Source organism: Phyllobates terribilis, unplaced genomic scaffold, assembly GCF_046119375.1.
Source record: "Phyllobates terribilis strain yellow unplaced genomic scaffold, ASM4611937v1 Scaffold_1__5_contigs__length_1240528914, whole genome shotgun sequence".
NCBI lineage: Eukaryota > Metazoa > Chordata > Amphibia > Anura > Dendrobatidae > Phyllobates > Phyllobates terribilis.
In genome coordinates, this window is record NW_027362761.1 from 597292670 (window position 1) to 597319480 (window position 26811).

General features: G+C 49.7%; 1 protein-coding gene across 1 annotated transcript; it reads right to left on the bottom strand.

The window, feature by feature from the left end:
* Nucleotides 1-26811, bottom strand: LOC141273807 (uncharacterized). Its single transcript, XM_073686222.1, has 9 exons — nt 26740-26811; nt 13457-13595; nt 11683-11862; nt 11476-11599; nt 11386-11394; nt 8728-8780; nt 7629-7775; nt 2256-2358; nt 1-1452 (listed from the first exon to the last, which is right to left on the bottom strand). Exons 2-9 carry the CDS (start codon nt 13532-13534, stop codon nt 422-424), a joined length of 1725 nt encoding a protein of 574 aa, XP_073542323.1. The 5' UTR covers nt 13535-13595; nt 26740-26811; the 3' UTR covers nt 1-421.

Below are 26811 nucleotides of genomic sequence, written 5' to 3' on the forward strand. Positions count from 1 at the left end.
TAGGCAAGAAAGAGTTTAATGGCGGATAGAGAGTCTATTAAGCTCCATTAATTGCAGGAGAAATGCTGGGGAAGCTAGAAAAACCTGTCTCTTTAAGCAGACGGGAACCTACATACATGGCATAGGAAGAAGCAACCGCTTTTCGGGTATAAAGCAGCTAAATTTTTCTATACACTGATTTATACATTTCATGTTTGTCACCAATAGTATTAAATAAGAACACGTTGTCTGAATGTGACCATTTATACCATTAACAATTGAAGACAATTCAAAAATATTCTTAGCTTCTTCATTACCTGCATTACATCCAATTTTCACTTACTGAAATCCGCCCTTGTTTAGGAGTGCTAATTTGGGGCAGGTCAAATACCGCTGTGGTGCTTGGTTTAAAGTCTAATTGCACCAAGGTGAACCACTTCATCTAAATCACATTGTGGGTGTTTATATGTACATCAAGCTGCGATTCCCAAGTAAAACATTTTCCACATTCTTTACATAAGTATGGTTTCTCTTTGTGAATTATCTCATGTGAAATTAGAGCTGACTTTTGAGTAAAACACTTTCCACATATAGTACATGAGTACGGCTTCTCCCCTGTGTGAATTCTTTGATGTCTAACAAGATCTGATTTATGGGTAAAACATTTCCCACATTCTGAACATGAGTACGGCTTCTCCCCTGTGTGAGTTTTTATATGTGCAACAAGCTGTGAGTTCCGAGTAAAACTTTTCTCACATTCTGGACATGAGTACGGCTTCTCCCCTGTGTGATGAGCTCTTACATGTACATCAAGACTTGATTTACTGCTATAACTTTTCCCACATTCTAAACATAAAATAGCCTTCGTGCCTGTGTGAGTTTTCTGATGATCAACCAAATATGAATTCTGACTAAAAGATTTCCCACATAGATTACACGAAAATGGCTTCTCCTCTGTGTGAATTCTCATATGCCTGACAAAATTGTATTTGTGAACAAAGCGGTTTCCACATTCTGAACAAGAGAACGGCTTCTCCCCTGTGTGAGTTCTTTGATGAACATATACAGCAGACTTTTGCCTAAAACACTTTCCACATAATGAACAAGAAAATGGCTTCTCCCCCGTATGAATTATTTGATGTCTAACAAGCTCTGATTTGTAGGAAAAACATTTCCCACATTCTAAACATAAATTAGGTTTCGCCTCTATGTGAGTTTTCTGATGGTCAACCAGAGCTGAATTATCAGTAAAACATTTCCCGCATTCTGAGCTTGAATACGGCTTCTCCCCTTTGCCAGCTCTTTCGTGTTGAACAACCCTTATGTGACTTTCATTTCGCTCAACATTCTGCAGTGAATCAGGAGATAGGACTTGTTTAAAAGCATCAGATGACAGATCTTGGATTTGAAGGGCTAAGGTTATATCTGGGATAATGGCATGCTCTTCATATGTACAATGTACACCACAACTACCTGTGAAAAAAACAAAACGGATTTTGTAAATTTTAAAACAAAAAAAAAAATTTAAATCTGTTTTTCACTGGCCCCTAACTGCAGTATCATTGTACTTGCCAGATAATAATGGTCTTATTACCAAGATGACTCTTCTACAATTCCAAAGTGTAATCACATAGAAAAGTAGTTGATAATATGGATTAGTGTTTCATAGCCGTTACCACAAGAACAGTGTCCATGACTGCTCTACATGCAGCCACATAAGTGAAATAATGCTTTGCGATACCAAAAACTAAGTGTCTAAAGACTCTATAAAAATGGAGGAAGCAGCAACAGAAATGTTCAACCAAGAACATATTTCCCACATTTGAGCCCATTGGAATTTAAAAAAAAATTCCCAAATCTGTACATTTCCTGTACAAAATGACAGCATGCCGAAAAAACGTTCCCAATTTTCAAAGCTCTTATCCTGTGCATCCCCTTGACGAAATGATTTTACCAGAACAATCTTCTAGAAAACCCCTCACCCCCAATTTCATTAATTTATGAAATTTCAAGGACCCAAACATACTGATAATAGGAAATTGAACTCTGCCTCACTCACACAGGCAGAATTAATGTCCATCTATAATATAAAGGCGCTACCTGTGTTATCACCAGTACCGGTATTACATGATCATTAATATTTAATTTGCATTTTAAATGAAAGGCTTAATATACCGCTGGATAAAATGCCAGAACAAAGAGCATAAAAAATGCATTTCATTCATAGAAGAAGAAAAATCGGTGGCTTCTCTTCTGACTCCGCAGTCACTACTCACCTGGGCGGTTATCTGTAGGAGGCTCCTCTTTACACCGCTGATCGCCCCTCACATTTCTCTCTGGAGCATTAATATTGTTCAGATCTTTATCCGGATCCAAAAGCTGCAAAACAAATATTGTAAAAGTCCCCGATGATTGGAGAAGTCACCGGGAATAATGGTGAGAAGATCCGGCCATGTCTGTGGTCAGCTGTGATCCTGCCGTCTCCACCGCTCTCATTACACAAGTATAAAACATCTAATACTGGAGGAGAAGACAAGACTGAACACAAGGAGGTCACAGCCGTCTACACATCATAAAGGATGGGTGGATCTGTGGATGTTCGTGTTCAGTCAAACTGTAGTTCAAAGTTTGGTTTAGCATCCGAACTTGAACCCGAAACCAATAGAAGTGAATGGAGACCTGAACTTTGGTGCTTTAACATGGCTGTAAAATGGTCATAGTAAGGGTCAGGAGGCAAAGATCCAAGTGGAGGAGGTGGTGGAGTGTAGGGGAGGAGGTGGAAGGTGGCGGTGTAGGTGGAAGAGGCAGGGGAGGAGGAATCTAAAACTGGTTTTGTGGTTTTTTTTTTAGGGAACTGATTTAAAAGAACATAGAATTAAAAAAAAAAACAACACAATCTAGAACCAGGAGGCGGAGGTCCAAGTGGAGGAGGAGGTGGACGTGGCAGTATAGGTGGACGAGGCAGAGGAGGAGGTAGCAAACACTGTTTTTTTATTTGGGTAGGCCCCAAAATTAAACGAATGGCAAATAGAATTAAACAATGGTTAGGTGCAGCAGGTATAGCTGTCTAGTCAGCCAAAGGTATGGACAATTCCTGTGGGATTCACGCCTGGTTCATTTTAATGAATGTTAGCTTCCCCAAGTTGGAAGTGGTCAGGCGGAAGTGCTTGTCTGGGATCAGCCACCCTGCCTTGCTAAACACACGTTGTGACACTACATTTGCCACAAGGCAGGACAGGACCTCCAAGGCATAAAGGTCAAGCTCAAGCCATCTGTCCAATTTGGAGACCCAGAAGTTAAATGGGGCAGACCTATCAGTTAGTACGTGGAGATGTGTGGACATGTACTTTTCCACCATGTTATAACGCTGCTTTCTGCCCATATCAGATGGTGGTGCCGAATGTTGTGACGTGCTGGAAAAGTTTTGTCACATTTCGGCCATGCCATGGTGGTGGTGCCCATTTAATCTATCCTAAACTCTGCTGCCCGACTAATCCACCTGTCTCCCCACTATTCCCCGGCCTCTCCTCTCTGTCAATCCCTTCACTGGCTCCCCATTACCCAGAGACTCCAGTTCAAAACCCTAACCATGGCATACAAAGCCATCCACAACCTGTTTCCTCCATATATCTGTGTACTAGTCTCCCGGTACATACCTGCACGCAACCTCTGATCCTCACAAGATCTCCTTCTCCCCTTTTATCTCCTCCTCCCACAATCGCATACAAGATTTCTCCCGTGCATCCCCCCTACTCTGGAACTCTCTACCCCAACACATCAGACTCTCGCCTACCATGGATACCTTCAAAAGGAATCTGAAGACCTACCTCTTCCGACAAGCCTACAACCTGCAGTAACCCTCACTCCACCATACCGCTGCACGACCAGCTCTACCCCCACGTACTGTATCCTCACCCATCCCTTGTAGACTGTGAGCCCTCGCGGGCAGGGTCCTCTCTCCTCCTGTACCAGTCACTGACTTGTATTGTTCAAAATTATTGTAATTGCTTGTGCTATGTATACCCCTTTCATATGTAAAGCGCCATGGAATAAATGGCACTATAATAATAAATAATAATAACGCCACACCAGGGAGCTCCTTTTAGCTGGCTTTGGTGTGCTCATTTAGTTGGCACGGTGGGCAATTGCAGCTGACGTACTGGCTATAGGCCGCCCGCTGTGCTTTTGCACCCTGCTCTCTCTTCTGGTGTGCTACTGGGGCAGCTTGACCACCTCCTTTTCCTCCAAACTGTACACGTCACTAGGGTGGCCTTCGCTCCATGTGGGGTCTAGGGCCTCATCATCCCCCACATCATCTTCCACCCACTCCTCACACCTGGCCTGCAGTTTGGAATTCTCTGAGATGTGAAGCGGTGATCTACTGACTGTGTGCACTAGCCTTCCTACGTACTTATCCTTCAACATTAACAAGCGGTTGGGCATCGGTGCACTCAGTCTCTTCCACTTGTACTGCAGGGCCAGGTGGATGGGCCACGGAATGCCAGCCAGTGGACTCATCAAAATGCAGAAAAGACTGATGCATAACTTGGAGCTCAGACTGGTTGGCTGATTTTCAAGGGTGTGAGGTGGAAGCTGGATGGCCATGGTCCTCAGGTGCCAACTTTCCACTTTCTGCAGGAAACCGGGTGGAAGATAATGCAAAGGAACTGGAGGCACTCTCAGCCATCCAATCTAACATAGCCTCAATATGAACTGGCCTCAACATTCAAGTAGTGGTACTCAGCCCTACGAAATGACGCAGAAAGTCCTACCGCCTGCATGCATCAGAGAAAGTATTTCATTTGGGCACATAGCAGGCACAGAATGACCAAGTCCCCTCCATGCAGCAGCTACATCATCACCACCACCAGCAGCTACACCAGTACCATCAAGACCACATCCATGTCCCCTATTTGATGCTCTCCTCATTTTTTAAGTGGTTTTTACTCACACTACTCCCACAGACACAAGTGCAGAGTAGAAGAATTTGTTTTTATGCACACTACTCCCACAGACACGGGTGCAGAATAGAAGAATTTGTTTTTACGGACACTACTCCCACAGACACGGGTGCAGAGTAGAGCTGTTATGAAACTGCAACTCCACACTAGGGCAGAAGAGGGAAAAGCTGTCCCTGCACTAGGTCTAGACTGAAGCCCTACGGTGGAGGGGGCAACCTATTCCTAGCGAATAGACCCACCGACGTTTCCTAGACTAAACTCAAAAGAAGACCTAAAGGAGGAGGGGAAGGAGACCCTGAAAGAACTAAGGACTGGGAAAAAACAAACAGGTGACCTCCTAACAAGAAACTAGAGGAAGCTGCAGAAACAAAAAAGGGAATAAAGGAATCTTCAACAGGCAGAACTAGAGGATCCTAGAACTGCACAAAACTAAACACAGAAAGTACTACTACCAAACCTCCTAGCCAGAACTCTCACGGATAAACACTGTTGTCTGACAAGGACTAGGAGGCAGGTGCTGGGTAATAAAGGGTGATACAATCACCTGACCTTAGTCAAAACCAACACCAGGGGAAAAAGACCAACAACCAGAAAACCACAACAAAATGGCGGATGGTCCCAAAGAAACAGATTCTAACAGTACCTCCCCTTTTATGAGGATCCTCTGGATCCTCTCGGCTGAGCCTTATTCGGGAATCTCCTGTGAAAAGCTTTAATCAGCCTTGAGGCCGAGACGTCCTCAGCTTTCATCCAAGAATTATCCTCGGGACCGAATCCTTTCCAGGACACGAGATACTGTAACCTTCCTCTAAGCCACCTAGAATCTAAAATGTGTGAAATTTCAAATTCGCTGTCCTCATCAACTGGAGGGACAGTCGGCATCACCTCCTTATCTGGCGTGTCCGCTTTCTTCAGTAACGATACATGAAAAACTGAATTCTCCAGGATGAGGGAATGTCTAATCTCACCACTGCCGAGTTGACCACCTGAACCACTTTGAAGGGTCCTACAAACTTAGGCCCCAGTTTTTTAGAAGGGATCTTCAAAAGCAGGTTCTTAGAGGACAACCAGACCATGTCCCCAACAACAAAGTCTCCCTTCTTTTCTTGTCAAAATATTTTTTGGACCTCCTATTCGCCTCTTTAAGATTATGGCGTACCCCGGTCCAAACCCTTTCCAAATTTTCCGAGAAACTCTCCTCCTCCGGCACCGCCACCCTAATCTTAGAAAATGGGACAAAAGATGGATGCCTCCCTGTACAGCAAAAAAAAGGAGAACACCCAGCCGAGGAAGACGTATGGTTATTAAGAGCAAACTCAGCTAGTGGTAGATATTCAGACCACATCTCTTGATTATCTGCTACAAAACATCTTAAAAACTGCTCAACATCTTGGTTCTTCCTTTTGGTCCGTCCATTGGACTCCGGATGATACCCAGACGAGAGGGACAAATAAACCTTTAATCTGTCACAGAAAGCACACAAAAAGAGAGCCACAAACTGAGGTCCTCTATCGGAAACAATGTCCGTGGGAACTCAGGGAGCCTGACAATCTCTTTCACAAACGCCTTAGCTAGAGTCTTGGCGCAGGGTAGTTTATTGAATGGGACCAGATGGCACATCTTACTAAACCGATCCACAACAACCCAGATGACAGAAAACCTCCCAGAGAACGGCAGATCGGTAATAAAATCCATAGTAAGATGCGTCCATGGCGAACTAGGGACCCCCAAAGGGCACAGCAACCCCGCAGCTGGGGCATGTGAGGCCTTCGACCTAGCGCACACAGTACACTGACGCACCCACTCGATGATTTCTCTTTGTCACCCTGGCCACCAGAAACTTCGACCAATCAAGCTTCTAGTTTCCGAAATCCCTAGATGACCCGCCAACTGAGACTCATGACATTCAGCAAACAAAGCTCTCCTCAAGGCTCTAGGCACAAATAATTTACCATAAGGAGTGTTTGTTGGTGCAGCACTCTGGGCCCCCAGGATGCTATTCTCCAACTCAGAACCCAATGCTGCTACCACCACACCCCTCTGCAAAATACATTCCTCCATCTCCGTATTAACTGCTGGAGTGAAACTAAGAGACGGGGCATACACTTTAACATTCTTTGTCCCAGGAATATATGTTACGGAGAAATGGAACCGGGCAAAAAACAGTGCCCACCTAGCTTGACGGGCATTCAAACGTTTAGCAGCATCCAGATATATCAGATTTTTATGATCAGTAAAAACCTGTATCGGATGTCTAGCCCCCTCAAAAAAATGTTGCCAATGTTCGAAAGCGAGTTTAATAGCCAGCAGTTCTCGGTTCCCTACATCATAGTTGAGCTCCGTCTCCGAGAATTTTTTAGAAAAGAAAGCACAGGGATGCACCCCATCCTTTCCCTCCTGGGACAGAATTGCCCCCACCCCTACTGATGAGGCATCAACCTCTACCAGAAATGGCTTGGTCTCATCTGGCTAGATCAAAACAGAGGCAGAGCTATACCTCTCTTTGAGATGCTCAAAAGCCTTAACTGCCTCAGTGGACCATTGGACCGTATTAGCACCCTTCTTGGTGAGATCAGTTATAGGTTTAGCGATAAGAGAAAAATTCTTTATGAACTTTCTGTAATAATTAGCAAACCCTAAAAATCTCTGAATGGTCTTTAAACATTCAGGCCTAGGCCACTCCAGTACTGTCTGAACCTTCACCGGGTCCATCTCAAACCCATCACCGGAGACAAAGTACCCCATAAAACTAATTTTCTGTACTGCAAACTCGCACTTCACTAGCTTAGCAAAGAGAATGTTTCCACTCAAAATCTGTAGAACTTCGTGGACTCTCTGCCAATGCGACACCAGATTGGGTGAATAGATCAAAATATCATCCAAATAAACAATAGCGCTTCTACCGATCAACGGCCTCAGAATGTCATTAATGAAATTTTGAAAAAAAGCAGGCACATTTGTAAGGCCAAAATGCATCACCAGACACTCAAAATGACCCTCCGGGGTATTAAAAGCTGTCTGTATTATATGCCCCTCGAAGGTCAATCTTAGAAAACCACTTCGCTCCGGTTAGTTGATTAAACAAATCCGAAATCAGCAGCAACGGGTAAGGATTGCGCACAGTGATCTTATTAATCTCCCGAAAATCCAAACACAGCCTAAGACCCCCATCCTTCTTTTTAACAAAAAAGAATCCTATAGCCACAGGGGACTTAGAGGGTCTTCTATGACCTGCAGCTAAACTAGTCTGTAAGTACTCCTTTAAAGCCTCCCTCTCGGGAATCGTCAGATTAAATAAACGACTCTTAGGGAGTATAGTACCTGGGACGAACTCAATAGCGCAATCGCACTCTCTATGGGGCGGTAGAGCTTGCGACTCAACATCTGAAAATACCCTCCAGAAATCCTGAATGGCTTCAGGTAGCTCCCTCTTCAAAACTGCAGCAATGTGAACATTACAACACTTACCATAACACCTCTGACCCCAGGATCTTATAGTACTAGACGACCAGTCCAACAATGGATTGGGCACCCTTAACCAGGGTAAACCCAGGACCACTGGAGCCGGCAAATTAGCAAGTACAAATAAGTCTATATGCTCTTTATGTTCCATATTCATAATTAGTGGGAACCTGGTGACCTTCCGAGAAATGCGCCCATGCTCCAGGGGAGTGTTATCAATCGCCACAACAGGGAAAGGAGACGACAAAGGGTCAGAAACAAAGTTATACTTGGCTACAAATTGTTGATCAATCAAATTAAGAGCAGCGCCACAATCAACCATTACCTGAAAATCAATGGAATGACCATGATAGGTGGTATTACCAGATAAAAACACTCCTGCGGAATGTAAAAATGCTATACGAACAGCAGAGTTGCTCCTGCTGAACCTTTTTTTTCCCTTCCTTATGCGAGCCTCGCATTGCTTAATAAAATGGTCAGCCTTACCACAATACAAACATAGCCTCCCAGCGAACCTCCTCTCCCTCTCCTGGGAACGGGAGGACATCGCCCCAACTTGCATCGGTTCCCCGCTGACGGCGTGACTATCCTGAGAGACGGGGTCCAACATTAAAAGAGCCTTTTCTTCACTCTGCCTGGCTCTCAATCTTCTAACCACACGGATAGCTAGCTGCATAGCTGTTTCCAAAGTGGCAGGTGCAGGATATGCAATGAGCAAATCTTTAACCCTTTCATTCAAACCTGCCAGAAACTGACTCTTGAGTGCTGGGTCATTCCATTTGACCTCTGCGGACCATTGTCTGAACATGGTGCAATACTTCTCAGCCTCACCAGAACCCTATTTAAGCCGTCTGAGCTCTGCCTCAGCTGATAAGACCCGATCAAGATCATCATATAACAACCCCAATGCAGTAAAAAATGCTTCTACTGACGTCAAACAAGAATCATTAGGATGTAAATAAAATGCCCAGATTTGGGGTTCGCCTTGCAATAAAGACATAATAATCCCCACACGCTGTAATTCACTTCCTGAGGACCCAGGTCTAAACCGAAAATATAGTAAACATGCATTTTTAAACGTAAAAAATTCCTGCCGTTTACCAGAAAAAAACTCACGTAATCCTACCTTCGATTCATCAGGGCGTGCTCCAGGGCAATTACTCATGTGCTGTTGCAGACTGGCTACTTTCAGAGTTAACCCTTGCAGGAGCTGAGCAAGCTCCTGGACGCTGTTCATACTGAAGGAATCCGGATGAGGATTTCTTATATATATATATATATGTATTTTTGGGCCGGACAAATTGTTACGAAACAGCAACTCCACACTAGGGCAGAAGAGGAAAAAGCTGTCCCTGCACTAGGTCTAGACTGAAGCCCTACGGTGGAGTGGGCAACCTATTCCTAGCGAATAGACCCACCGATGTTTCCTAGACTAAACTCAAAAGAAGACCTAAAGGAAGAGGGGAAGGAGACCCTGAAAGAACAAAGGACTGGGAAAAAAACAAACAGGTGACCTCCTAACAAGAAACTAGAGGAAGCTGCAGAAACGAAAAAGGGAATAAAGGAATCTTCAGCAGGCAGAACTAGAGGATCCTAGAACTGCACAAAACTAAACACAGAAAGTACTACTACCAAACCTCCTAGCCAGAACTCTCGCGGATAAACACTGCTGTCTGACAAGGACTAGGAGGCAGGTGCTGGGTAATAAAGGGTGATACAATCACCTGACCTTAGTCAAAACCAACACCAGGGGAAAAAGACCAACAACCAGAAAACCACAACAAAATGGCGGATGGTCCCAAAGAAACAGATTCTAACAAGAGCAATTTGTTTATACACACACTACTCCCACAGACATGGGTGCAGAGTAGAGCCATTTGTATTTACACACACTACTCCCACAGAAATGGGTGCAGAGTAGAGCAATTTGTTTATACGCACACTACTCCCACAGAAATGGGTGCAGAGTAGAGCAATTTGTTTTTACACATACTACTCCCAAAGAAACGTGTGCAGAGTATAAAAAAGTTAGTTAAGCACATTACTCCCACAGACACGCGTGCAGAGTAGAGCAATTTGTTTTCACGCACACCACTGCCACAGGTGCAGAGTATAACATTTTTTTTAGGCACACCACTCCCACAGACATGGATGCAGAGTAGAAAATATTGGTTAGGCACACTACATTCCATAGACACAGGTGCAGAGTAGAACAATTTGTTTTTATGCACACTACTCCCACAAACACGGGTGCAAAATAGACCATTTGTTTTTATGCACACTATTCCCACAGACACAGGTGTAAAGTATAATAAAAAAAATTAGTCACACTGCTCCCACAGACAAGGGTGCATAGTAGAAAAAATTGGTTAGGCTCACTATTCCCACACAAGGGTGCAGAGCACACACAGAGAGGCATTATGGAAAACTGCTCACACACAAAACCTAATACTGTCCCTCACTGCAGCTGCGTCCTGTCCTTACGCTAAGCAGAGCAGAAAGGCGGCGCCACCCATGATCCAGCACTTATACAATACTTGGCATGGCTGTGATGGCTCCGGAAGTGCCCACAGCCTAGAAACTGGTTGATTGTTGAAAGGCTGCAGTGAAGCCATACTTAATTAGGCATCTGAACAGTAAACTGGACTTCCAGTAAAAAGTCTATGTTCGGGATTCGGTACCAGACGCTAGGTGTCCGGTACGAACCCTGAACTTTACAGGTTGGATTCGCTGATCCCTACTTGGAGAAGTCCCCGAGAATAATGGTGATAAGATCCAGACATGTGATGTCTGTGGTCAGCTGTGATCCTACCATCTCCACCGCTCTCATTACACAAGTATAAAACATCTAATACTGGAGGAGAAGACAAGACTGAACACAAGGAGGTCACAGCCGTCTACACATCATAGGGGAGATCTCCATCTACCTGATGGTCCTGTGCAGGAGGAGGAGTGGGACATCTCTCTGGGGTTGTCCTCTTACTGGAGAGACCTGCAGGAGACACAGACAGGACTGACATCATTATTACATACAGAGAATTATAGGCCGCGTGGATTTAGTCCTGTCTATTACCTGGTGATGTGCGGGGCCGGTGCTCCTCCATCATCACCTCCTTGTACCGATCCTTGTGTCCTTCTAGATACTCCCACTCCTCCATGGAGAAATAGACGGTGACGTCCTGACACCTTATAGGAACCTGACACACACAATGATACCGTCATCACCCAGAATCCTCCAGTGCCGTCTTGTATAATGTCCCAGCATTCCCAGCAGTGTCACCTCTCCAGTCAGCAGCTCAATCATCTTGTGGGTGAGTTCTAGGATCTTCTGGTCATTGATGTCCTCATGTATCTGGGGGTGAGGTAGAGGCCCCGGGATTGGGCTCAGGGTTCCTCCCCGTCCTTCAGACACAGGGTCCTGACAGCGATCACTAGAGGTCTTCTTCACTACTGTGTAATCCTGAGTGTGGAGACATTAATAATCACTACAGACATTTCCAGAGTCCATCACCTCTCCGGTCATATCACCTGTTATTCCCATAGATAATGATGTCATGTGATGACATCACAACCTCTCACCTCTCCAGTCATATCACCTGTTATTCCCATAGATAATGATGTAATGTGATGACATTGTAGCGCCCCGAGGGTTCGGTTGCTACAGGGGTATTGCACCTCAACCAGAGGTGTGATATTTCACTCCCGGGTAAGGATGGAGTGTGGACCAGGGCTCAGTAGCTGCATACACACACTCACCCCATTTCCGGGGGACAGCTCGACGGTGCTCCCATATAATTGAAGGCACAACTGACCATGTCCCTGGCTGGAGTGGGGAGGGGGGAGAGAACCCAGTGATGTAGGAGCATAGGGGACGGTTTCTGGAGCATAGGAAGGAGCTCATTGGGTGCAGGTCACCTGAGCTCAACACAGAGAAGCACATAAAAGGTGGGAGCCATCTTTAGTCAGTGTTCAGTTCAGTCGGTTCAGTACAGTGGAGAAGTGACAGGGAGCAGGGGCTCTGTAGGAGCTCTGCTCAGAAGGCAGGCCTAGAGAAAGGGCCAGAGCCAGAGAGGAGAAGAGAAGAAGGAGAAGGAAAGAAAGAGGAGAGCCAGAGGAGTAGAAAGGCTCCAGAAACAAGGAGGCAGAAGGGACCCTAAGAGAGAGCAGAACGGACAGTAACCGTTGCAAACCCGCGTGATATCGGGTGAAGGGTCAGGTCGTGGAAGGGTACCGGATTCCCAAGTTGGTGGAGGTAAATTATCCCTCAGCCAAAAACCAGAGGTCGTGATCATCTATTGGTGCGACCCCCCGCCAAACCTGCTAGGAAGGCACCATATAGGATAGCGGGAAACGGGGGCCAACGTTTGCCCGCATAGATCCGCGGCAGCTGGACAGAAGTTTGGTCACTGGTGGGGCACGAGAGGCCAGAGAAAGGACAGAAGGGGGTCCTGTGCCATACTCCTGAATTGCCTGGGGGTTAACCGAGCCCCTCACCTGGTGGACGCAGCACGGCTTGGGCAGTCATTGCTGACAGAAGTGACATGGATAACAACTGTGAGTAAAAACCCTGGACTGCATCATTGGACTCTGTGTGATTTATGCTGCGCCAGCACCATCACCCCCAGCATCCACCTACATTGCCCTGAGGCTACACTCTTCCCGTGGGGAGTTATCCTATCCCTGTGCTGCACACCAACACCAGCCTCAGCGGTCTGCCTTGCAGCGGCGGTCATCCTGACCGCAATCCACGGGTGGCGTAGTCGGACATTCATAGCTCTACAAATAGACTGCCACAGCATTTGGTCTGACCACCCTGAGCCACGGGATCGGGTTGCCACTACTACTCCCATCATCGTACCGAAGCCCGGTTCCGGGTGCCCCACGGCCCAGGGGGCGAGTCAGCATCACAACCTCTCACCTCTCCAGTCATATCACCTGTTATTCCCATAGATAATGATGTCATGTGATGACATCACAACCTCTCACCTCTCCGGTCATATCACCTGTTATTCCCATAGATAATGATGTCATGTGATGACATCAGAACCTCTCACCTCTCCGGTAAGATGGAAGATTATCTCCAGGGTGAGGTTTAATATCCTCTCCACCTTCTTGTCTCTGTCCTTAGTCATCTTTGATGGATCAAACAGGAAAAATTCAACAGAAGATCCTTTGTTCTAAAGAGGATCAGATCTTAAATATAAACAAGTAAAAACATAAAAATTAACAACATAATAAATGGAAACATTTGAGAGGATAAAGTGGTGCTTGAAAGTTTGTGAACTATTCAGAATTTAATATTCCTGCATAATTTTGCCCTAAATTTCCATCAGATTTTAGTACTAAAAGTAGATTAACAATCAAATTAAACAAATAAGTCAAAATATTAAACTTTGAAAATAATCCAATATCTCATATCTGTGAGTTGCTAAAGTATGTGAAAATTTAGGATTAACAACTAATTTGAAGGTGGAATTAGAGTCTGATGTTTGCAATCAATGGGATGAAAATCAGATGTGAGTGGGGGACATGTTTAATTTAAAGATCAGAGATCTATCAAAGTCTGATCCTCACAACATGTTTGTGGAAGTGAATCATGGAACAAACAAAGGAGATTTCTTAAGACATAAAGATGTTGATGCTCAGACTGGAAAACGTTGCAAAACCATCTCTATAGGGTTTGAACCAATCCACCATCAAACAGATAGTGTACAAATGGAGGATATTCAAGGCCATTATTACCCTCCCCAGGAGCGGTCGGCCAACAAAGATCACTCCAAGAGCAAGGTGTATAGTGGTCCATGGTTACAAAGGAACCCAAGGTAACCTCTCAGCAACTAAAGGCCTCTCTCACATTAGCTAATGTTAAAGGGGTTGTCCACTACTTGGATAACCCCTCAATACAATATTAACTCATGTAAATTAAAATTAGCCTGAACTCATCTCAAGTTCTAGCACAGGGTCTCACGGGACTTGTGTGACATTGTTACAATCAGCGGCTGCTAATGAGCCACTTCTCTCTAATTTCCATGACACTAAACTGACATCTAGAGGTAGTTAAGACTGCTGCTGTTCTCTCACTTCCTCCGGATCTCAGTGTTGTCTGAAGGAAGTAAGAGGATAGCGGCCCGTTAGCGACTGATGATTGATTGCAGTTAAAGTTTAGGAATAGCCAAAGTCAAAGTACAGACTTTATTTCTAAAGAAATGTTGTGGACCTGAGTTCATGGGAGAAAGCCCACTAACATAAGAGTTGAAGCTGTTTTGTAGGGAGCTATAGGCTAAAATTCCTCCAAGCCTATATGGAGGACTGTCCAACAATTACCGAAAACATTTAGTTGCAGTTATTGCTGCACAAGGGGTCACACCAGATACTGAAAGCAAAGGTTCACATACTTTTGCCACTCACAGACATGTGATATCATCCTTATTTAAAAAAAAATTACAAAGTCTAATATTCTGAAGAACTTTAGAGAGGAGCAAAGGCACAGCCAATAAGTCCATACCGTTCAAAAAGAAGACCACTCAGGGGGTGGTTGCACTCCGCTCGTGGTGTTGTGTAAAGGTACAACACCTGTTTATCCGAATGAATATCCGATGCTGGAGGAGATATCGTCCAGATGTGAAATCACCAGAGTGGAGAGAATCACGTTGGACGGGCTGCGATGCGGGAAATAAGGAGCCTTGGAACTTCAGATGAGGTTTTTATTAGTACCAACGCATTTGAGCACCTTTCTCAAGGTCAAAAGAGCAAATGCCAAGGTCATTTGGTTTTTTGACCTTGAGAAAGGCACCGGTCTGCCGAAACGTGTTGGTGCTAATAAAAACCTTATCTGAAGCTTCAAGGCTCCTTATTTCCCGCAACGCAGACCACCTAAAGAAAATCTCTCATTTTGGTGAAAAGTCTAATAGTTTGTCTCAATTGTTTAATCTGTTTTTCTTCATTCACTTTTCGGATTTTCATTGTCGAAGAATGTCACGCCTTAACATGAAAACTACATCCACATGGTCACTCGACAGATATACTGACATTACCGCCACCAATGTTGTCCGTGCTATTAATGTAAATTGGAACTGAAAAGGATCATAAACCCCAGCGTGAGAAAACCGGGGGATTTACCAAGTGTCAATGCTTTAGAAAAAGACATGGATCGCACCTGCAAAATTCACATGTTGATCTAATGGCACCAGGGAAAAATGAACATGACGTTCTTAGTGTAACCTTCTGGTCAGACTGAGCGAAGCTGCTGCCACGTCACGGCGATGCTCTTAATGGGTTCCTAAAGGAGGTTCATTGTGACATGGCAGAGGCTTCATACAGTCTGATCAGAATTTTAAACTATGCACGGTCTGTCGCTCTCTCCTCCATGTGTAGTGCGGGGTCTGTCGCTCTCTCCTCCATGTGTAGTGCAGGGTCTGTCACTCTCTCTCCCCCATGTGTAGTGCAGGGTGTTATGCACACGCCCGGGCTAAGCGGCGTGTGCGTGGGATTGGTAGTGATTCCACTGGACCGTGCCGGAGAGTGAATGCCTGGAGGGGCGTGACTAAGTATTCACCCGATCCGACCAGGGTCGCACGACGGCATACGACGCCAGTGCACCAAGGAGGAACCGAGCAGAGGGACCAGGTGCTACTCCAGGACAGACCCCGGACACGGCTGTTGACCCACACAGGGGAATACAGGAACAGGCTGGTAGGCTGCACACAGACTGGTGGGTATAGGCAGGCACGACTGGTATGCAGGCAGGCGGGTATGCAGGCAGGGGGGTAAAGGCAAGCACAGCTAGAGTGCAGACAGGGAGGCACTAGCAGGTAGGAACACAGGCGGGATAGGACCCAGTACACACCGGGACTCAGGAACAATACAGGCAGAGGGTTACAGGCAAGCACTGCTAGAGTGCAGACAAGGCTGAGCAGGGAGGACAGGGCTCTGTTCACACGGAACAGACAGGAAGGGAAAGACAGAGCCAGATACTCACACAGTACTTGCAGAGAAAACAAGCAGGAGTTAGGTACGAGTTCAGACTCTGCAGAAAAAGGAAGGGAACGGACATAGAGGCAAAACAGGTAAAGGACTGGAGAGTGTTCAGACTGGAACTGAGTGTACGGAGGAGACCGACACTGCAGCGGGATACAGGAGCGGGTCTGGGAATACGGCCCCCAGAGAGGCGGAACGAACAGGCAAGGAGCGTGTTCAGACAGGACAGACCAGAAACAGGAGCGGGTCTAGGAAATCGGCCACTAGAAGGCGGAACGAACAGGCAAGGAGCGTGTTCAGACAGGACAGACAAGAGAACACAGAAAGGACTCAGTTCGAACACGGGAACTAATACCGCAAAGCAGGAGACATACAGGACTTCGTTCAGACACGGGAACTAATACCGCAAAGCAGGAGACATACAGGACACAGTACAGACACGGGAGCTGATACCGCAAAGCAGGAGACATACAGGACTTCGTTCAGACACGGGAACTAATACCGCAAAGCAGGAGACATACAGGACACAGTACAGACACGGGAGCTGATACCGCAAAGCAGGAGACATACAGGACTCAGTTCAGACACGGGAACTGATACAAAAAGCAGGAGACATACAGGACTCAGTTCAGACACGGGAACTGATACAAAAAGCAGGAGACATACAGGACTTAGTTCAGACACGGGAACTAATACCGCAAAGCAGGAGAAATACAGGACTCAGTTCAGACACGGGAACTGATACAAAAAGCAGGAGACATACAGGACTTAGTTCAGACAGGCCTGGAAATACAGCCTCCAGGAAAGGCAGACAAGGAAACAAAGACGGGACCTGGCACCTTCAGAGTGCAAGCACACACTGAAGGAAAACACTATGCTCAGGCAGGGATAGAAGGGAGCTGCTGAGCTATATACCAAGTGACAGACAGCAATAGGCTGAGGACGCACAAGGGGTGTGACCCACAGCAGGTACAAAAGGCAGGAAGTGATCGGGCGCCGCCCTTAAGCAGCAGAAACAGACACAAACAGACAGCATGGAGGGAAGCCAGAGAGACATTCTGGACAGGAGATCAAGTGCGCCCTCTTGCACAGTGGGAGATGGACCACCATGCAAGGACGCCGCCAGGTATGTTACAGTACCTCCCCCCTTACGCCCCCTCTTCTTCAGGCCTGCCAGAATCTTCCGCAGGGAATTCGAGGACCAGTCGTTCACTGGGTTGGAGGGGGACAGAGACTTAAGGGTAATCTCTGCTTCGAGGTACATCTTGTCAAGCTCACAGGAAGAAATAGACGGGTTATCAGGTACATAATGAGGAAAAGTCACTGTCTCTTTGTTATCTGGTGGTATCCCGGAGGATTCAGGAAACAACTGGAGGTCCTCCGCCGGGTCAGAAGAGTGCAGAGGCTCAGAGAAAACAACTGCTTCAGAGTACACTAGGTCGGACTCACTGGAGGAAGCAGGCGAGGTATCGGGTACCGAGTATAGGAAAGTCTCTGTCCATTCACCACCAGGTGGCACCCCGAAGGGTTCTGAACACAACTGGAGGTCCTCCGCCTGGTCGGAGGGGTGTAGAGACTCGGGAGTAACCTCTGCTTCGGAGTACACTAGGTTGGACTCACTGGACGAAGCGAGCGAGGTATCAGGTACAGGATATAGGAAAGTCTCTGTCCATTCACCACCAGGTGGCACCCCGAAGGATTCTGAACACAACTGGAGGTCCTCCGCCTGGTCGGAGGGGTGTAGAGACTCAGGAGTAACCTCTGCTTCGGAGTACACTAGGTTGGACTCACTGGACGAAGCGAGCGAGGTATCAGGTACAGAGTATAGGAAAGTCTCTGTCCATTCACCACCAGGTGGCACCCCGAAGGATTCTGAACACAACTGGAGGTCCTCCGCCTGGTCGGAGGGGTGTAGAGACTCAGGAGTAACCTCTGCTTCGGAGTACACTAGGTTGGACTCACTGGACGAAGCGAGCGAGGTATCAGGTACAGAGTATAGGAGAGTCTCTGTCCTTTCGCTACCAGGTAGCACCCCGAAGGGTTCAGGAGACAACTGGAGATCCTCCGCCTGGTCGGAGGGGTGTAGAGACTCGGAGGTAACTACCACTTTGGGGTACCCATTGTCAGGCTCACAGGACGAAGCGGACAAAGTATTGAGTACCGGGTGTAGAGAAGTCTCTCTCCATTTGTCATCGAGTGGTATCCCGGAGGATTCAGGAGGCAACAGGGGATCCTCCGCCAGGTAGTAGAGGTGCACAGACTCAGAGGTAACCACAGCTTTGGAGCATCCTTGGACATGCACACCGGTTAAAGAGAGAGAAGCATCTGATGCCGGGTGCAGGAAGTTCTCCTGTGTGGAGTCTGGATGGGCAGAAGTCTCTTCGGGCAGGAGAACTGGTGCACTACCCACGCACATTACCCATTGGGGTTTCTCCGGGATACAGGGAGATGAAGCTTCAGTAGGGACTTCAAGGTTGGGGTCAGGAGGTCTCAGGGAGGACAGACCCTGGCGTGACGGCTTGCCTCTACGTGTAGCACGTCTGGACTGCCTCTTGAGGTTGAGAGAAGTATTCCGGAAAGCGTAGTCACCCTGTGAGGATTCTGGGTGGGCAGTAGTCTCATTGGGCTGGAGGACTATTGCGCTACCCACACACATTACCCATCGGGGCTGCTCCGGGATATTGGGAGGTGAAGCTTCAGCAGGAGCCTCCGGGTTAGGATCATCGAAGACCATTAGAAAGGCCACCAGGAAGGCCATTAGGTCCCGGAGGATCGGATCCTGTGTTTCATATAGGGGGTTGATCCATTCCAAGGCATCACCCGCCAGGTAAGACATCATAAAGGCCACTTTAGCCCAATCGGAAGGAAAGTAGAGAGGGTAGGCCTTAAAGTGTAGCATGCATTGCTCCACAAATGCACGACACTGTCTTGGATCCCCATAGTAACGTGGCGGATCCGCAGGAACGAGAGCTGATAGATCCATCTGGACGGTGCGTAATTTCGCCTGGAACTCAGCTAAGAGAAAAAAAATTTATTTATTTATTTTAATGCATATATTCGCTGGAAAACTTCTCAGAGGGCGAAGGCCGTGGGGCTCAACGGGAACCATGGCCTGAGCATGCTGTTATGCACACGCCCGGGCTAAGCGGCGTGTGCGTGGGATTGGTAGTGATTCCACTGGACCGTGCCGGAGAGTGAATGCCTGGAGGGGCGTGACTAAGTATTCACCCGATCCGACCAGGGTCGCACGACGGCATACGACGCCAGTGCACCAAGGAGGAACCGAGCAGAGGGACCAGGTGCTACTCCAGGACAGACCCCGGACACGGCTGTTGACCCACACAGGGGAATACAGGAACAGGCTGGTAGGCTGCACACAGACTGGTGGGTATAGGCAGGCACGACTGGTATGCAGGCAGGCGGGTATGCAGGCAGGGGGGTAAAGGCAAGCACAGCTAGAGTGCAGACAGGGAGGCACTAGCAGGTAGGAACACAGGCGGGATAGGACCCAGTACACACCGGGACTCAGGAACAATACAGGCAGAGGGTTACAGGCAAGCACTGCTAGAGTGCAGACAAGGCTGAGCAGGGAGGACAGGGCTCTGTTCACACGGAACAGACAGGAAGGGAAAGACAGAGCCAGATACTCACACAGTACTTGCAGAGAAAACAAGCAGGAGTTAGGTACGAGTTCAGACTCTGCAGAAAAAGGAAGGGAACGGACATAGAGGCAAAACAGGTAAAGGACTGGAGAGTGTTCAGACTGGAACTGAGTGTACGGAGGAGACCGACACTGCAGCGGGATACAGGAGCAGGTCTGGGAATACGGCCCCCAGAGAGGCGGAACGAACAGGCAAGGAGCGTGTTCAGACAGGACAGACCAGAAACAGGAGCGGGTCTAGGAAATCGGCCACTAGAAGGCGGAACGAACAGGCAAGGAGCGTGTTCAGACAGGACAGACAAGAGAACACAGAAAGGACTCAGTTCGAACACGGGAACTAATACCGCAAAGCAGGAGACATACAGGACACAGTACAGACACGGGAGCTGATACCGCAAAGCAGGAGACATACAGGACTCAGTTCAGACACGGGAACTGATACAAAAAGCAGGAGACATACAGGACTCAGTTCAGACACGGGAACTGATACAAAAAGCAGGAGACATACAGGACTTAGTTCAGACACGGGAACTAATACCGCAAAGCAGGAGAAATACAGGACTCAGTTCAGACACGGGAACTGATACAAAAAGCAGGAGACATACAGGACTCAGTTCAGACACGGGAACTAATACCGAAAAGCAGGAGACATACAGGACTTAGTTCACACACGGGAACTAATACCGCAAAGCAGGAGAAATACAGGACTCAGTTCAGACACGGAAACTGATACAAAAAGCAGGAGACATACAGGACTCAGTTCAGACACGGGAACTGATACAAAAAGCAGGAGACATACAGGACTCAGTTCAGACACGGGAACTAATACCGAAAAGCAGGAGACATACAGGACTTAGTTCAGACAGGCCTGGAAATACAGCCTCCAGGAAAGGCAGACAAGGAAACAAAGATGGGACCTGGCACCTTCAGAGTGCAAGCACACACTGAAGGAAACCACTATGCTCAGGCAGGGATAGAAGGGAGCTGCTGAGCTATATACCAAGTGACAGACAGCAATAGGCTGAGGACGCACAAGGGGTGTGACCCACAGCAGGTACAAAAGGCAGGAAGTGATCGGGCGCCGCCCTTAAGCAGCAGAAACAGACACAAACAGACAGCATGGAGGGAAGCCAGAGAGACATTCTGGACAGGAGATCAAGTGCGCCCTCTTGCACAGTGGGAGATGGACCACCATGCAAGGACGCCGCCAGGTATGTTACACAGGGTCTGTCGCTCTCTCTCCCCCATGTGTAGTGCAGGGTCTGTCGCTCTCTCCTCCATGTGTAGTGCGGGGTCTGACGCTCTCTCTCCTCCATGTGTAGTGCGGGGTCTGACGCTCTCTCTCCTCCATGTGTAGTGCGGGGTCTGTCGCTCTCTCTCCTCCATGTGTAGTGCAGGGTCTGTCGCTCTCTCTCCCCCATGTATAGTGCGGGGTCTGTCGCTCTCTCTCCCCCATGTGTAGTGCGGGGTCTGTCGTTCTCTCCTCCATGTGTAGTGCAGGGTCTGTCGCTCTCTCTCCTTCATGAGTAGTGCGGGGTCTGTCGCTCTCTCTCCCCCATGTGTAGTGCAGGGTCTGTCGCTCTCTCTCCTCCATGTGTAGTGCGGAGTCTGTCGCTCTCTCTCCTCCATGTGTAGTGCGGAGTCTGTCGCTCTCTCTCCTCCATGTGTAGTGCGGAGTCTGTCGCTCTCTCTCCTCCATGTGTAGTGCGGGGTCTGTCGTTCTCTCCCCCATGTGTAGTGCAGGGTCTGTCGCTCTCTCTCATCCATGAGTAGTGCGGGGTCTGTCGCGCTCTCTCCCCCATGTGTAGTGCGGGGTCTGTCGTTCTCTCCTCCATGTGTAGTGCAGGGTCTGTCGCTCTCTCTCCTCCATGAGTAGTGCGGGGTCTGTCGCTCTCTCTCCCCCATGTGTAGTGCGGGGTCTGTCGCTCTCTCTCCTCCATGTGTAGTGCGGAGTCTGTCGCTCTCTCTCCTCCATGTGTAGTGCGGGGTCTGTCGCTCTCTCTCCCCCATGTATAGTGCGGGGTCTGTCGCTCTCTCTCCCCCATGTATAGTGCGGGGTCTGTCGCTCTCTCTTCCCCATGTGTAGTGCGGGGTCTGTCGCTCTCTCTCCTCCATGTGTAGTGCGGAGTCTGTCGCTCTCTCTCCTCCATGTGTAGTGCGGAGTCTGTCGCTCTCTCTCCTCCATGTGTAGTGCGGGGTCTGTCGCTCTCTCTCCTCCATGTGTAGTGCGGGGTCTGTCGCTCTCTCTCCTCCATGCGTAGTGCGGGGTCTGTCGCTCTCTCTCCTCCATGTGTAGTGCGGGGTCTGTCGCTCTCTCTCCCCCATGTGTAGTGCGGGGTCTGTCGCTCTCTCTCCCCCATGTATAGTGCGGGGTCTGTCGCTCTCTCTCCCCCATGTGTAGTGCGGGGTCTGTCGTTCTCTCCTCCATGTGTAGTGCAGGGTGTGTCGCTCTCTCTCCTCCATGAGTAGTGCAGGGTGTGTCGCTCTCTCTCCTCCATGTGTAGTGCAGGGTCTGTCGCTCTCTCTCCTCCATGTGTAGTGCAGGGTCTGTCGCTCTCTCTCCTCCATGTGTAGTGCGGGGTCTGTCGCTCTCTCTCCCCCATGTGTAGTGCGGGGTCTGTCGCTCTCTCTCCCCCATGTGTAGTGCGGGGTCTGTCGCTCTCTCCCCCCCATGTGTAGTGCGGGGTCTGTCGTTCTCTCCTCCATGTGTAGTGCAGGGTGTGTCGTTCTCTCCTCCATGTGTAGTGCAGGGTCTGTCGCTCTCTCTCCTCCATGTGAAGTGCGGGGTCTGTCGCTCTCTCCCCCATGTGTAGTGAGGGGTCTGTCGCTCTCTCCCCCATGTGTAGTGCAGGGTCTGTCGCTCTCTCTCCTCCATGTGTAGTGCGGGGTCTGTCGCTCTCTCTCCCCCATGTGTAGTATGGGGTCTGTCGCTTTCTCTCCTCCATGTGTAGTGCGGGGTCAGTCGCTCTCTCTCTCCCATGTGTAGTACAGGCTCTGTCGCTCTCTCTCCCCCATCTGCAGTGCAGGGTCTGTCGCTCTCTCTCCTCCATATGTAGTGCAGGGTCTGTCGCTCTCTCTCCTCCATATGTAGTGCAGGGTCTGTCGCTCTCTCTCCTCCATATGTAGTGCAGGGTCTGTCGCTCTCTCTCCCCCATGTGTAGTGCAGGGTCTGTCGCTTTCTCTCCTCCATGTGTAGTGCGGGGTCAGTCGCTCTCTCTCCCCCATGTGCAGTGCGGGGTCTGTCGCTCTGTCTCCTCCATGTGTAGTGCGGGGTCTGTCGCTCTCTCTCCTCCATGTGTAGTGCGGGGTCTGTCGCTCTCTCTCCTCCATGTGTAGTGCGGGGTCTGTCGCTCTCTCTCCCCCATGTGTAGTGCAGGGTCTGTCGCTCTCTCTCCCCCATGTGTAGTGCAGGGTCTGTCGCTCTCTCTCCTCCATGTGTAGTGCGGGGTCTGTCGCTCTCTCTCCTCCATGTGTAGTGCGGGGTCTGTCGCTCTCTCCTCCATGTGTAGTGCGGGGTCTGTCGCTCTCTCTCCTCCATGTGTAGTGCGGGGTCTGTCGCTCTCTCTCCTCCATGTGTAGTGCGGGGTCTGTCGCTCTCTCTCCTCCATGTGTAGTGCGGGATCTGTCGCTCTCTCTCCTCCATGTGTAGTACGGGGTCTGTCGCTTTCTCTCCTCCATGTGTAGTGCGGGGTCTGTCGCTCTCTCTCCTCCATGTGTAGTGCAGGGTCTGTCGCTCTCTCTCCCCCATGTGTAGTGCGGGGTCTGTCGCTCTCTCTCCCCCATGTGTACTGCGGGGTCTGTCGTTCTCTCCTCCATGTGTAGTGCAGGGTCTGTCGCTCTCTCTCCTCCATGAGTAGTGCGGGGTCTGTCGCTCTCTCCTCCATGAGTAGTGCGGGGTCTGTCGCTCTCTCTCCCCCATGTGTAGTGCGGGGTCTGTCGCTCTCTCTCCTCCATGTGTAGTGCGGAGTCTGTCGCTCTCTCTCCTCCATGTGTAGTGCGGGGTCTGTCGCTCTCTCTCCCCCATGTGTAGTGCGGGGTCTGTCGCTCTCTCTCCCCCATGTGTAGTGCGGGGTCTGTCGCTCTCTCTCCCCCATGTGTAGTGCGGGGTCTGTCGCTCTCTCTCCCCCATGTGTAGTGCGGGGTCTGTCGCTCTCTCTCCCCCATGTGTAGTGCGGGGTCTGTCGTTCTCTCCTCCATGTGTAGTGCGGGGTCTGTCGCTCTCTCTCCTCCATGAGTAGTGCGGGGTCTGTCGCTCTCTCTCCCCCATGTGTAGTGCGGGGTCTGTCGCTCTCTCTCCTCCATGTGTAGTGCGGAGTCTGTCGCTCTCTCTCCCCCATGTGTAGTGCAGGATCTGTCGCTCTCTCTCCTCCATGTGTAGTGCAGGGTCTGTCGCTCTCTCTCCCCCATGTGTAGTGCAGGGTCTGTCGCTCTCTCTCCTCCATGTGTAGTGCAGGGTCTGTCGCTCTCTCTCCTCCATGTGTAGTGCGGGGTCTGTCGCTCTCTCTCCTCCATGTGTAGTGCGGGGTCTGTCGCTCGCTCTCCCATGTGTAGTGAGGGGTCTGTCGCTCTCTCCCCCATGTGTAGTGCAGGGTCTGTCGCTCTCTCTCCTCCATGTGTAGTGCGGGGTCTGTCGCTCTCTCTCCCCCATGTGTAGTACGGGGTCTGTCGCTTTCTCTCCTCCATGTGTAGTGCGGGGTCAGTCGCTCTCTCTCTCCCATGTGTAGTACAGGCTCTGTCGCTCTCTCTCCCCCATGTGTAGTACAGGCTCTGTCGCTCTCTCTCCCCCATGTGCAGTGCAGTGTCTGTCGCTCTCTCTCCTCCATATGTAGTGCAGGGTCTGTCGCTCTCTCTCCTCCATATGTAGTGCAGGGTCTGTCGCTCTCTCTCCCCCATGTGTAGTGCAGGGTCTGTCGCTTTCTCTCCTCCATGTGTAGTGCGGGGTCAGTCGCTCTCTCTCCCCCATGTGCAGTGCGGGGTCTGTCGCTCTCTCTCCTCCATGTGTAGTGCGGGGTCTGTCGCTCTCTCTCCTCCATGTGTAGTGCGGGGTCTGTCGCTCTCTCTCCTCCATGTGTAGTGCGGGGTCTGTCGCTCTCTCTCCTCCATGTGTAGTGCGGGGTCTGTCGCTCTCTCTCCTCCATGTGTAGTGCGGGGTCTGTCGCTCGCTCTCCTCCATGTGTAGTGCGGGGTCTGTCGCTCGCTCTCTCTCCTCCATGTGTAGTGCGGGGTCTGTCGCTCTCTCTCCTCCATGTGTAGTGCGGGGTCTGTCGCTCTCTCTCCTCCATGTGTAGTGCGGGGTCTGTCGCTCTCTCTCCTCCATGTGTAGTGCGGGGTCTGTCGCTCTCTCTCCTCCATGTGTAGTGCGGGGTCTGTCGCTCTCTCTCCTCCATGTGTAGTGCGGGGTCTGTCATTCTCTCCTCCATGTGTAGTGCGGGGTCTGTCGCTCTCTCTCCTCCATGTGTAGTGCGGAGTCTGTCGCTCTCTCTCCCCCATGTGTAGTGCGGGGTCTGTCGCTCTCTCTCCCCCATGTATAGTGCGGGGTCTGTCGCTCTCTCCCCCATGTGTAGTGCAGGGTCTGTCGCTCTCTCTCCTCCATGAGTAGTGCGGGGTCTGTCGCTCTCTCTCCCCCATGTGTAGTGCAGGGTCTGTCGCTCTCTCTCCTCCATGAGTAGTGCGGGGTCTGTCGCTCTCTCTCCCCCATGTGTAGTGCGGGGTCTGTCGCTCTCTCTCCTCCATGTGTAGTGCGGAGTCTGTCGCTCTCTCTCCCCCATGTGTAGTGCAGGGTCTGTCGCTCTCTCTCCTCCATGTGTAGTGCGGGGTCTGTCGCTCTCTCTCCTCCATGTGTAGTGCGGGGTCTGTCGCTCTCTCTCCTCCATGTGTAGTGCGGGGTCTGTCGCTCTCTCTCCTTCATGTGTAGTGCGGGGTCTGTCGCTCTCTCTCCTCCATGTGTAGTGCGGGGTCTGTCGCTCTCTCTCCTCCATGTGTAGTGCGGGGTCTGTCGCTCTCTCTCCTCCATGTGTAGTGCGGGGTCTGTCGCTCGCTCTCTCTCCTCCATGTGTAGTGCGGGGTCTGTCGCTCTCTCTCCTCCATGTGTAGTGCGGGGTCTGTCGCTCTCTCTCCTCCATGTGTAGTGCGGGGTCTGTCGCTCTCTCCCCCCCATGTGTAGTGCGGGGTCTGTCGCTCTCTCTCCTCCATGTGTAGTGCAGGGTCTGTCGCTCTCTCTCCTCCATGTGAAGTGCGGGGTCTGTCGCTCTCTCTCCCCCATGTGTAGTGCGGGGTCTGTCGCTCTCTCTCCTCCATGTGTAGTGCGGGGTCTGTCATTCTCTCCTCCATGTGTAGTGCGGGGTCTGTCGTTCTCTCTCCTCCATGTGTAGTGCGGGGTCTGTCGCTCTCTCTCCTCCATGTGTAGTGCAGGGTCTGTCGCTCTCTCTCCCCCATGTGTAGTGCAGGGTCTGTCGCTCTCTCTCCTCCATGTGTAGTGCGGGGTCTGTCGCTCTCTCTCCCCCATGTGTAGTGCAGGGTCTGTCGTTCTCTCCCCCATGTGTAGTGCGGGGTCTGTCGTTCTCTCCCCCATGTGTAGTGCGGGGTCTGTCGTTCTCTCTCCTCCATGTGTAGTGCGGGGTCTGTCGCTCTCTCTCCCCCATGTGTAGTGCAGGGTCTGTCGCTCTCACTCCCCCATATACAGTGAAGGGTCACACTTACCTCCACTGCAGAGCTGGAACCGCTGTGTGCTGACAGGACCTGTGTGACATCACGATCATGTGATCAGTCACA

Bases quoted from the DNA above. Each gene is read 5' to 3' on its own strand.
- LOC141273807 (XM_073686222.1), bottom strand. From the start codon at position 13,534: ATGACTAAGGACAGAGACAAGAAGGTGGAGAGGATATTAAACCTCACC. The intron at 11,600-11,682 runs GTGACACTGCTG...TGTGTGTGTCAG, and splicing joins TTGAGCTGCTGACTGGAGAG to GTTCCTATAAGGTGTCAGGA. The intron at 2,359-7,628 runs GTACTGGAGTGG...TTTGTTTTGCAG, and splicing joins ACCCGGTGAAGGTTCAGACA to CTTTTGGATCCGGATAAAGA.